The following is a 12717-nucleotide window of genomic DNA, read 5'->3' as shown; positions in this document are numbered from 1 at the left end:
TGTAAAGCGGCGATGGAAGTGGGAAAGAGGGTCAATATAATTTAAAAAAAAAAAAACCAATAGTTTGAAAAACACTTATTTCTGCAAGCGAGGGCCAAACTAAATTTGATTATCTCTAATAGTTTCCCATAATGAGCTGTCTGAAATGCCGGTTTTTAGAATTTATTTTTCAAATTTCCAATTATAATCATTAATATTTCAGACTGGAAGCTTTTTTTTTAAATGCGACAGTAATAAATCCTAAATATAATTATGATCATATTAGTCTTTCAACCTTATCTTTACGGCTACATTTGATTTTTGACCTCCTGTCGGCACAGAAGCACGATTTAAAACGTGCTGATTGGAACGGTGTCTCCGGTGTGTTGATGTCAAGTGCATGTTCAGTGAAGACAAAAAGAGCAGGCATTGGTCATAGCAGCATTGAAAGGTGCTGGTATATTTAACATTGGCGTTACAAAAACATTTCGAACAAAGTGATGCTGTCATCAATTCCCAACAAATGGACATAAAAATCAATAAAACGGCATGCTCCCACTTAAGACAAGTGACATTCCCAAAAAAGGTCGTTATTTTATTATTTTTTTTTCATCAATGGATTCTTTTAATAACATTTTATAAGCAATAACATATTCCATTTTATAGAAAATAAACATCTCTAGGAAATACTATACACAATTATATTAGTACATCACATCTTACATTTAAACAGCATCAAATACTTATATACACCATTAAATAATGAGCTTCATAAAAGAGAAAGTTTGGTGTGGCGTTTTTGCACTTTTTTTTTTTTCTTTTTTTTTTTTTTGAATGCTCTTAATACTTAAATATGTCTCCTTTTGATATGACCAGCACTTGAACTGGCGCCCTGCACGGGGCATTGTTATATAGCATAACGGAGTGAAAAGAGGCTACATTTTAGATACACAAACAGACAGGTGTGTTAATGGAGTCTGAGCTGAGTGTACGTCTTTCTTGCACGGCTGTGTTGTTTGAAATAATCATACGTGATGGAAATGTTGAACAGTTAATACTTCTGAACTGTACAAAGATATGAAGTGGGATGGCCTGACCCCCCCTTCCCCCCCATCCCCCCCGTTGGGTCCTCGGAGCCTTCGTCTGCGATCTGTCGAGCGATGATGGCGGCGTCTACTGTACATATTGAATGTGCACACAGTTGAATCGAACTCTTAAAAAACAAAATAAACAAAAAAAAAAAAAGTTCTTTTTTTTTCTTTTCTTTTTTTCCCTGTTTTCATATCTATATATTTATTTTTTTTTTAAATTTCTGAATAACACAGCCTGACATATACCAAGGGTGACGCAATGATGTTGTTTAGTCATAATTGCACATCAAAATACATCTCCGAAGATAAGAGCGTTATATTAAAATACTGCGTCCATTGTTTTCTTACCTCTTCAATATCAGAATATTTAGAACCTGTAGAGCACATCATCATGTACAGTTTCCTTAGTTGTATCATTTTGTCTGTTGTTTTCAACACAAACGCGCACATTGAGAGAGTACATCCAGTGGTTGGCTGCAGCTGCTTTTTTTTTGATGCATGACATCTTGAATTGGAGATGCACTTCTTCACATTCACGCAGACGCAAACACACTGATGATGTGATTGTAGGATGACTATGGTTATCGCACACACTCACACACACACACACACACGCGCGCACACACGCACACACACACGCACAGGGACACTCACGCATGCGCGTATGCACGTCTTGGCGCACAGACAAGGTGGCCAGAAGGATGTTCCTGTCCAATCAGTGTCCGCCAGGTGTCTGAATATGATAGCAGCCCATCCGAAGGCAGAACACACACACATTCCTCGCTCTGCATTTCAAACAGCCCCCGTGTGCACCGGGCCCTGGGCCCATAGTCTCTAAAGAGCAGCCGATCCTCCTGTTAAACAGTGTCACTGCCTTCTGTCTTGCAGTAAGGGGCTCAGTTGAGAAAACACATTTCTAGGCCGGGTTCTGGGACCAGCTGCTCTCTGCAGAGATATTCTCCGGGGTTTGTATTGCTCCGAGCTCCACCTCAGTGCAGCCTCTTACCCTCCCCCCCCCCCCCGGCCCCGCCGGCCGACACGCCGGTCCGGCGTCAGTTAACCACCGTGTTTTTAGGTGTAGGTGGCTGGTAGGACGGGATTTTGTCTTGCTGGACAGGTGGCGCCTGGCGGACAAATGGTGTTGGTGGTGGAGGTGGTACACAGGAATATCTTACAGGTCCTGTAGAGAGGAAGGGCAGATAAACTGATATAAATACACAAACACACGGAGAGAATACAGCTGTGCCAGAGGTTTTCGTGTTTCTATGTGTTCTGTCTGCGACCGTCGGCCTTCCCCTCGCCGCTCTGCCAGGACACTCGCATACCTTCGTGTTTCTGTTTGTGTCTAAATTCTGCACCCCAAAAGCAGCAATAGATGTGCAGGTAGGCATCCTGCAGGTGGAGGCGCCTCGTGTGCAGACGGGCCACTCCGAGGCGTGAGCGTGTTTCTGTGCAGATCTGCAGAGCGAGGACATAAAAGCAAGCTGGCTGCGGTGTGCAGGAGTGGGAAGATGGATGCAGCTGGCCAGTGAACCAGCTCCTCTGTGAAAGACACAGCAGGAACGCCTCCTAATTGCACTGGTGTGGTGGTATTGGTGGAGCACTTTTTTTTTTCTCCCCCCCCCCCTTCCACTCCTCTGCAGCCCCTCAGATTTTCTTGTTCACTCTTACTGTCTTTCTCTCTGAACTGCCAGCTGCCCATCCTTATGCCCTGGACTCAGACCAGCAGCTTTGCTCTCTGTCTTTTATCGCTCTCCGTTTCTCATTCAATCTTTCGACTTCTTTCTTTCTTTGACTTCCCCCAACACACACACACACACACACACACACACGCACACGCACACGCACACGCACACGCGCTCCCTTTCCTTCGGTGTACCTCCCCGGAGTAACTCTCATTCTTTCACACCTTCAGTATCACTTGTTTTCTCTCCACCTCCATCGTAGAGTGTCTCTCCCTTTGCTGCTTGTCTCTCTTGTTGCCCTTCTTTTCTCTTTCTATCTCTGTCTCTTTCAGTCTGCTACTCTCTGATGTAACTGCCCCCATTCGTCTTTTGTTCCCACTCAGCCGCGGCACAAAACAGTCCGTTTCTCTCTCCGCCTGTCTCTCTCTCTCTCTCTCTCTCTCGCCGAGTGTGAACGTGTGCGCGCTTACAGGTAACCTGTTAATGAACCTGCGTGGACGCACACCGCGTGTGTCCTTCAGCACAAGAGAATCTGCAGAGCCCGTGCAGTGCATCTTCTCCGGTCCGAAAAACCAAGTGAACACGGGCAGAGGGAGAATTTCTGAGGGGGACCCACGGGTGGGGTGGTTCTGTGCTTGTGTGTGTGTGTGTGTGTGTGTGTGTGTGTGTGTGTGTGTGTGTGTGTGTGTGTGTGTGTGTGTGTGTGTGTACGTGTGCGTCTGCTCTTCCCTTTGATTAGGCTGCTCAGTGTAAATTGGCACGGCACAGACCCTCTCACACACACACACACACACACACACACACACACACACACACACACACACACACACACACACACACACACACCCAACACCCAGACCTTCAGATCCTTCAGCTGATGACAGCTCTGCCTCAGCCCGCTAACAACAATCTTTCTCTGACTTTTCTCTCCTTTTCCTCTCTGTTTCTCACACTCTATTTCTGCTGCTTAGACGTGGGAGTTGAGGTGAAGAGAGGTGGGGAGAGGAGTGGAGAAGATGAGAAAGAAAGAGGGAGAATGGGATGAGGAAGGATGAAGGGAGGATGACTGAAAATGGAAAAGGGAGCTCATTGGAGATGAGAGCAGAGTGAGCGACCGAGGGAGCTGGAGCAGCAGGGGAGCAGAGAAGCAGAATAAGGGGAACAGGAAAACGGAGGAGGAGAGAGAAATAATGAGAAAAAGAAGGGAGAGAGCAAAGGAGGGAAATGGTGGAGAGAGCATGTGGGGAGGAAAGCAGGCAGCGATGGTGGGTGGGGTGTTTTGATCAGCAGCCAGCTTTTCATCCCTGTCAGTCTGCACAGAGGAGAACAGGAAAGGAAGAGAGCGAGAGCGGAGGGAGGGAAGGAGCGATGCAGAGAGGGGAGGGAGGATGGGAGGCTACTGCCACTGCTGCCTCAATGCACCGCTGCTCCCTGCTGAATGTCAGCATCTCTAACTCTTTCTACCACCCCACCTCCCATCCCCCCCCCACCCCCCCACATTTGACCTTCCTCTCTGTGCTGCAGTGTCAATGCATCGCCAGCAGATGGCACCTATCCTACAGAAAAGCTGAACGTAAGAGTAGACCGTTCACGTTAAGGGTGACCTATTGTAATTGCAGTGGCCTGGAGTCGGTGACAGTTGGTGTCGAGTGACGGTGATACACAAAGGGCACTGATGGTGGTTGATATGGGTTTAGCTCGCCAAGGTCATTGGGTACATATTGATTTGGCAACAGAAGATCAGTCAGTTCAGGGTGAGATTCTGGCCTTCATGTGTTACTTATTGGCATGGGAGAAGGGTGCTTGATGCCAGCTTACAGTGAACAACAGCCGAACCCCCAAATGTTTCCCCCTTTGATTCTTTTTCTGTTTTACAAGAGCTGACAATTGTGTTTTCTGTTCTGCACGGTATCGTCTATCCAGTCAGAATGCTGCTGCTTGTGACAGAAATGTGTGAATTCATTTTATTTATTTCTTGTTCTGTGCTGAGGAGGTGGATAAAAGGTGGTAGAGGAAACAAAAACAAGACAGGGAGGCAACTGAGGGGAAAAGGAAATCGAAATGCAGAGTGGTTCTAGGAGCAGAAAATACCTACTGCACACGTGCATGTGTGTGCGCGTTAATTTTTGCCTGTAAAATACTGAAGTGTATTGAATTCTCCCCATCTACACCTCCCCCCCTTTTATCTATGCATGAGTCACTGTTGAAGCATGGTGCAATAATAATCTGCTGTCAGTCAACAAAGTCAAACGTTTTTAAACCCTCATAATAGTAAGAATTTATATGCATTTATTCACTAGTTTTATTTTCTTACCTCATGTTTTGGACATTTGATGGAGAAGTCATCCTCGTGGAATGTGCAGCCTACAGGCAGGGAGAGAAAAAGCAAAGGAAAGAAGGAGAGGATAAGCTGTGTCGCAGTTGGACGACAACAATAAATGGCACACATGGCAGGTGGCGCATACACACAAAAACACCCCTCTTGGAAAACCCAGATAAATGGCAAAAACTCAGACAAATGGCAAAGAAGTAAGGTTCAGATAAAAAAAAAAAAAAAAGATCATAAAGGAGAAAGCAACAGAGGAAGGAGAGAGAGTGAGTGGATGAGTTGCAATGCAGGCAAGCAGGCAGTCAGATATGGCTGGTGCACTCAGCAGGATTAAACAGGGCCCCACTCTGCTCCCTGTGCTGGCTCGGCAGACGTGGCAGGCCTTCTAATCCTCCCACTGTACTTTCTTGGCATGAGGTAATATAAGGGGAAGCCATGTCACACATGTGCTGACACACAGACACTCACTTGTATTGACAGCAAAGACCAGGGACACAAGCGCGCGCGTGCGCGCGTGCGCACACACACACACACACACACACACACACACACACACACACACACACACACATATAAGCAATGAAAAGGACCATACAAAGGCAACACGGTTGTAAGACGCACATAGGGAAGTATTTAGGCAGGAAGGTCCACACGTAGATGCGTGAAGACACACATGCACATTCAGTTCCCAGACAGCAGCAGGGATGGATGGAGCCACAGGGGTTGTGGTCAATAATGCACACATGCACACCCTCCTCTCTCTATCTCTTCCCTTTCCCCTGCTTGCACACTCCGGGGTCCCACTTTCCTCTCATCATCCCCTTTATTCAAAGTTCCCTCCCTCTCTCCCTCCCCTGCCTTCTCTGTTTTGCTCTCCCCTTGCACTCTCAGACATCTCTTCTCACATTGAATAATGTTACTCCGTGATGCATTTTCCGCACATCCACTTTCCCTCCCTTCTCTTTCTTCCCTCTCTTTTCATTTTTCTCCTCGGTTTATTTGTTCCCTCCCCATCGCCTTCTCAACCTGCGCTAAATTTCCCAATCCCAATTTCCCCTCTTCATTTCTCCTCCCTCTCCTCGGCTTTTCGTGCCTTTTCATCCCTTGTTGCTCTCTTCCTCTCTCGCTGTGGTCTCTTACCTATCTCTTTGGCGCAGACATAGTGGTATTTATGAGAGCAGCCTCTCCAACAGCAGCTGAGGGATGCCCCCACAATCTGGCACTTGTAGCAGTTCTGGGGTTAGTCAGACAGATGGACATATGGATCAACACCAGTAAAGAAACAAACAAATTGACCAATAGAGGCACATAGGGACAGAGAGAAAAGGGGAAGGGAAAATGTCAAAAGTTAACAACAATTCTCAAAGTGACTGTATACAGTGTCTCTCTTAACTTCCAAACACATTTCAGGAACACTCACTGGTGATAATTGCTATCATACCGTTTGGGCTGAGTTGTTGGCAGCCTCCTTCAGTCCATATAGCCTCCCAGCTACCATAATTATCCCCTTGGTCCAGATGGCACAGTTTTCATGGGCCCAGTGCTCCTTAGCCTCTGCCTCCATTTGTAGCCTTTGGAACATGCTGTCATTGCCCTCTCGGTCCCCTGGGGCCCCTGTGCTGTGCCTGTGCTGGGCCTCGAGCTGCTTCATCCGCCTAAACCTCTCTCGGAGAGTTAATCTTCGTGGACCACCTTCCCGACCCAATCTTTCTGTTCTTTCTGCGCGTCTGTAACGCCAGTGATGGTGCCTGGTACTACTGCCTTCTTGAGTGGGTATTTCTGTACTCTCCTCCTTTTCTGTGCTGCCCTCACCCTCACTCTTTGAGGAGTGGCCCGGTTCCTCATTGCTGCTGCTGCTGCTGCTGTTGTCATTGGTCTTGTCTGACTCTTCCCTGAAGGATTGTGAGTGCCTGCTTGTCAGAATTTTCCGTGGAACGCCATCCTCTGCGTAGTAGGGCCCACACAAATCCCCTAGGTCTTTGTAATTCGCTGGCTTTCCACACAGGCAACACGTAAGACACCTACCGATTAGATTTTTATTCACCATGGGTCCCTGAAGCATGGCAGCAGTGTGTGGCACTACCTTTGCAACCGTGAAAGGATTCCTCATCCTGAGTATGCCCTTTTTTCTGCGTCTCTGAAATATTACTGCGTCCTCAGGCTTGTTGACTATGGCACACCAAGAGGAAAAGTCTCTGGAGTTGTTAATCCGTACATAAGGACAGAACGACAGTTTAGAATTTTGATGGACGGGTCTCCGCCTGATCCTTTTCACAGAAATAACCTCAGTTTGTTTTTCTGATACCGTCACAACAGGGCCTACTGTACATGTCTCCTCTTTTTCTAGATTTTCTCTTTCCCTTCTCTCTCTTTCTTCTTTTTCTCTATCCTCTTTTTCAGCTTGTTCACATCCTGCAGCCCTTACTACTGCCTCTATTACCTCGATGGCATCCTTCATCCCAGGTTTTGGCCCGGGCTTTTTGTGTATCTTTATTGGTTTACCAGGAATCTGCTCTGATGAGGCCTTGCTTCCTTTTCTTTTAGATGGGTTTGCTGATGGTTTTCTGCCTCTTCGTGGTTTGAGGATGAGTTCTGCCCTGGTAACCTGGGGAATTTCTACAGTCTCATCTGAGCTGATTGGCAGAGGTACTGTGGACTCTGTGGGGGTTACCTTCTCCTCTAACCTCTCTTGTTGTTCTGCTGTTTCAATGTTCATTTCCTCAGCTGCCTCTGATTCCTCTAGTGGGGCTTGGCCTTTTCTCTTCTTCCTTCTCTGTTTTAGGTGCATCTCATGGTTGTTTTTAATAGCCCTCTGCTTGGCGAGCCTTGGTGTTGTAACTATTAGGCTCCCAGCTTCCAATGCTACTACTGAAGCATCTGTACTCTCCACCATGGCCCATCTCTTCCTTTTAGTTCTGGAGGACTTGGTGGCGGCAGTGGACACACCTTCTGAGGCCTGTTGTGTCCACTCACCTGGAGCCCTGACTTTCACTGGGACCTCCACTGAACTCCAAACTTTGCCAGCAAAGACATCCAGCCTAGTCCCTGGTTTAATGGGTTCTTGTATCGTCTCATTCTTATTTACAACCTCCTTATCAACCCCCCCTCTAACCTTCTCTGGTGTTGATGAGTCTTGACTGGCCTCATGGTTGTCTTTTTCTTGTGTTAACTCCTCTTTTCTCAAAGCCCTTTCATGCTGTCTTACCCCTTCTTGTCTTGAATCTATCATCTCAGTGTTATTTATTAGTATAGACTTCTCACCTTCCTTTAAGACATGTTCAGACAAAGTCTTGTTTGTCACATCGTCAGTTAGATTGCTGTCTATCTGGGGAATTGGGAGGTGTTTCTTTGAGCTAGGAGATGTAATCTTCTGCACCATGGCCTCATATTTCTGTCCTCTGCCTTTGCGTGGTGGGAGAACTTTTGTTTTAGTGGGGCATTGAGGAGGCACCACAGGGACATCAATAGTGATGTCATATCCACTGATGTTGGGAGGACTGTATTTGGTTACAGGAGTGGTCACAGAGGCTTTCTTGGGTGGTCCTCTCTTTTTTCTGGGCCCCCGGACACCCTTATCTTTAGGTGTAGGGACAGCCTGTTCCACCAGGGTTGGTTGAGGTGGCAAGTTTTTTGGTTTGGGCTTTGGGCCCCTCTTTTTCTTAACTGGTGTAGAAATTTCTGGGCTAGGTTTCCGTTTTAGTGGAAGTGGTGTCTTTTCTTCACATTGCTCAGTTGGGCCTGGTGGTGTGAGTGGTACAGATGGGTCTGCTGGAACATCTGCGTTTCTGACTGCATTAGGAATGGGAGTTAGAGTTTGCTCCACTGTAATGAGCTCTTCTACTTTTGGAGAAATATCACTGGCTTTAATTTCTGTCAGTGTCTGGGTAAGAATATCCTCCCCAATGATTTTTTCTTTTTCTTTTGACAGTTTTTCCTGTGAGGGCTTTCTGGATCTCAAGACCATGTTCTTACCCCCCTTATCTGCTGCCTTTGCCTCTTGGTGTGCTTGTTTTTCCACTTGTATTGGTTTTACATCCTGGTTTACTTGTGATATTGTAGTTTTTATGCTCTTTCTGCTCCTGCTTTGCAGTCCAGTAAAAGGTTGAATTATTTCTTCTTGTTGCACCAGCTTTGCTTTAGAAACTGAGCCTTTGGGCCGACCTACTGGGGCCTTGATGGGTGCAGGTTCACTGGGGGATAAAACATCTGCAGGCTTGAGTCCAGGTTTTGTCCCTGGTTTTGTACCTGGTTTTAGAGCTGATTTTGGACCAGGTTTTGATCCGGGTTTTGATCCGGGTTTTGGCCCAGGTTTTGGTCCAGGTTTAAAACCTATTTTGGGACCTGTTTTTCGTTTTAAAGAAGTCTCAATTTTCAGTGGCAGCTCTGGTTCATTTGGCACAGGTTTTGGTCCTGGTTTTGGTCCCGGTTTTGACCCGGGTTTTGTTGCAGGTTTTAGGCCAGGTTTAGGCGCTGATTTTGGCCCTATTTTTGCTCCTGGTTTTGGGCCTGGTTTTGGCCCTGATTTTAGTCCTTGTTTGGGCCCAGGTTTCAAACCTGGTTTTGGGCCTGGTTTTCTCTTCCCATGAGGTTCAACTTTGGGCGGCAAATCTGGGGCATTGAATGAGCGAGTGCACATTCTTGAACGAAAACCATCAGTGAGCATTTTTGGAGTCTGGCTCACAATAGATTCCTGATGAGCTAGGTCTATTTGATCTGAGAATAGCACAGTTTTGCTTGGAGGCATGCTTGGTTTATGTGTAGGCGAGTGGGCTCTTTCCTCTTCCTTTTCCCCCTCCCTCTCCAAGCTTAGCTGTCGCCTGATTCCCACACCTGAATGCATGATTCTCCTTCTGCCCCTAGCGTGCTTACGTCCAAAGGCCCTCGGCTGAGCAGATGGGGCCACAGGCTCTGGCTTGGCTAAGGGGGTCACAGCACTTGCACAGCTGATGCCTGGTTCCATGTCCTCATCACCTTTTTTGGGAGAAGGTGGAGTGTCTGCCCAGGAGGGGGCTGAGGGAAGTATTGACTTCCCTGGCAGCTGAGGAGAGTCTGGCTCCAGCACTTTAGCATCACTGTGATCAATATGATCCCTGGCCTGAGCTGGAGGTGTTGCTTTGTCATTGAGAGCAGAGAAGACTGGCATTGCGGATTGAGGCTGAGGGGCAGTATCACCAATCGCTGACTCCCTTGCAGAAGCATCTGCTGCTGCAGTTGCTGCTGCTGCATGTGGATGGGCAGGTGCCCCTGCAAACTCATTGTCAGTATGGATATCAGTGTTCTGACTCTCTGTCCTGCTGCCGAGATCTCGAGGAGGCCCATCTCTATTATTTATGTGCTCGTCAGTCAGTGACTGGCTCACTTTCTCCTCCTCCTCCAGTTCCTCCCCGACCTCTGCAGACAAAGCAGGGGAAAGAGAACATTTCTGTTGTTTCTGTATTTCTTCTTCTTCCTCTTCATTGGCCTCCTCTTTTCCCCTCCCTTCCTCCTCACCCCCTTCTTCATTCTCCTGATCTCTGCTATCTCTCTTGTCTGGGTTGCTCTCTTCCAAGGCCTCAACTTGGGGAGTGGGAGAGGTGTTCTCTGAGCTGTCCTCCTTCTCTGTGGAATATTGATCCTGCTCAAGGTCACCTCTAGAAATGAAAGGCAATGTTTTCACAGAGCTCTCAGATGCAGTTGGAGACTCTGATTTGAACGCCTCTGATTTAATCTCTCGGCTAAAATGGTCTTTGTGGCTGCAGCCAAAGAGAGCTGTCGGGGACTGTTCAACTGAGTCTCTTGCATCAGGGTCGTATTTGCTCTGGACCCCTTGGTACACTGTCTCCTCATAACAATAGCTTTTTTCTGTTACCTCTTTGTGTATTTTGCTGTAGACAGCTGGGCTTTTCTCTTCATCTGACCACTTCTCTAGCTTCTCTGTAGATTTAGTTGTGTCAGAAGTTTTGTCTGTTGTCACTTCCTCTTTTTCAACTAATTTCTCCGTCCAGGCTGATTCTTCAAAATTCTCTTTGACAGGTTCATTGATATGCTGCATATCTGAGGGGGAGTCTCTCTCTTGTTTCATAGGACTGGGGATTATAATGCTCGTTGGAGACCTCTCGTCCCCGATGCTCTTCACTGGAGTACTCATGCCATCTCCTCCCTGCCCTGACTGACATCTAATGGGGTCAGGGGTGAGGTTGTGCAGACCTGAGTCCCCAGACCTGGTAGACATATCATCTGGAGATGCCATGGAGCACGAAGAGGCTGTGTCCAGGCTGAGTTGTGTGTTGTTTGGGGCCTGAGCTGGACTTCTGCCCTGGCCAAAGTAGTAGTAGCCCCTCTCTAGTGGTTCATCGCTACTGCTGGAGTAGCCGCCCTCATGGAGTTCTATGGGCAATGGCTGGTGCTGGGGGGTGGAGTAAGGGTCCTGCATGGGGCCCCCACCAACGCCACCACCACCTTCTGGATATGGAGGACTTTTGTACTCCTCACCCTTTTTGATGGATGTTCCACTTCCTGCACTGCTGTTGCTGCCACCACCATTGCGCTTACTGCCTTTCTTGTTTGCAACCAGGGCTTCTGAAAGCAGTAGCTGCTGAACATTATTGGAGATGTTCTCCACCTGAGAGGTAAGGGCATTGAGGCTCCACAAACTGGGATTTGATAATAGCTTCTCTGAGAAGCGTTCTTTCATGGTGGGAACCTGCGATGTGGTCGTGAAGCTGTGGGGGGCTGCATGTGGTACGTTGGGCGAAGGGTGTGAGCGTGGCGGCATCAACATTGTGTTGGTACTGGCTTGCTCCTGCATACCAGCTGAAGAGGAGGACGAAGATGAGGCTGCCCCAGGGGTCATGGGTGGTTGTCCATACTGGAATGACTCTGGATTCGTCATCAGAGGTGAAGGGGTTGAACTGTATGAGGGGGAGCGCCCCACAGAGCGTGCGGGGGAGTGGCTTGAGGACGGGCTACAAGTCTGATAATACTGTTCTGGTGATCTAACGGGCAGCTCTGAGAGACAGTAGTTTTGTTGGGCTTGACTGTAGTGTTGGTATTTAGGATGGGACTCCTGGGGGTTGGCCATGGCCTGTAAAGGGGGCTGCTGCTCATAACCTCTGGATGGAGGCTGCTGGTAACTGTAACTGTTCTGGGCCGATCTGTAGCCCCCCTGCTTCAGATTACTGTGGCTGCCCATTTGTCTACCATACTGAGAACTCGGAGGCATGTTGTAACCTTTATAACAATGGGGCATAGGGCTGCACTTTTCCATGTATGGCGATGGAGAGGGTGAGTGTTGCGGGTAGTGCAGGTGACTCTGGGGATACAGGAGAGGTGAGGGCGCAGGGTTAGGTTGGTGGGGCTGGTGATGAGGGCTGGTATAGGTAGGGGTAGAGGGTTGGTGGCACTGGGTCTGGGTGTGCCCCAGAATGTTCTGGTCCATGTACTGGGAGGAGCCAGGTGTAGGGGTACCACCGGACTCCAAACGTCCCATCATCTCCTGGTCGTACTGTGCTAACTGGGCAGGGTCCTCCCACTTCTGCTGGAGGTGGCTCTCACTCATATACTGGGCTGAGTAATTCCCTGGGCCCATGTGGTTACTGTAGCCCCCAGGACCCTGCAGGTGCTGACCGGGGTTTGGTGGGGGCACTTTGCTTCC

At 48.1% G+C, this 12717-nt stretch overlaps 1 protein-coding gene across 3 annotated transcripts in view; it reads right to left on the bottom strand.

Moving 5' to 3' along the window:
• Positions 1–408: 408 nt before the first annotated feature.
• The window catches only part of LOC138194747 (retinoic acid-induced protein 1), a 12784-nt gene continuing 475 nt past the window's right edge, over positions 409–12717 (bottom strand). The window contains exons 1-4 of one of the 3 annotated variants that reach the window (XM_069143706.1): positions 6526–12717; positions 6225–6318; positions 5070–5119; positions 2158–2250 (exon numbers count right to left, since the gene is read on the bottom strand). The exon at positions 6526–12717 is cut by the window's right edge and continues 475 nt beyond it. In XM_069143706.1, the coding sequence (XP_068999807.1) occupies positions 2242–2250; positions 5070–5119; positions 6225–6318; positions 6526–12717 (6345 nt within the window). In that variant the 3' untranslated portion in view covers positions 2158–2241. Of the gene's footprint in view, positions 2251–4262; positions 5120–6224; positions 6319–6525 lie in introns of those variants that run through there. The other 2 variants (XM_069143707.1, XM_069143705.1) reach the window with 2 other exon arrangements.

Source organism: Embiotoca jacksoni, unplaced genomic scaffold, assembly GCF_022577435.1.
Source record: "Embiotoca jacksoni isolate LCO1_2020_lvr unplaced genomic scaffold, fEmbJac1.0.p SCAF_113, whole genome shotgun sequence".
Classification (NCBI taxonomy): Eukaryota; Metazoa; Chordata; class Actinopteri; family Embiotocidae; genus Embiotoca; species Embiotoca jacksoni.
This window is presented reverse-complemented; position numbering and strand designations above follow the sequence as displayed.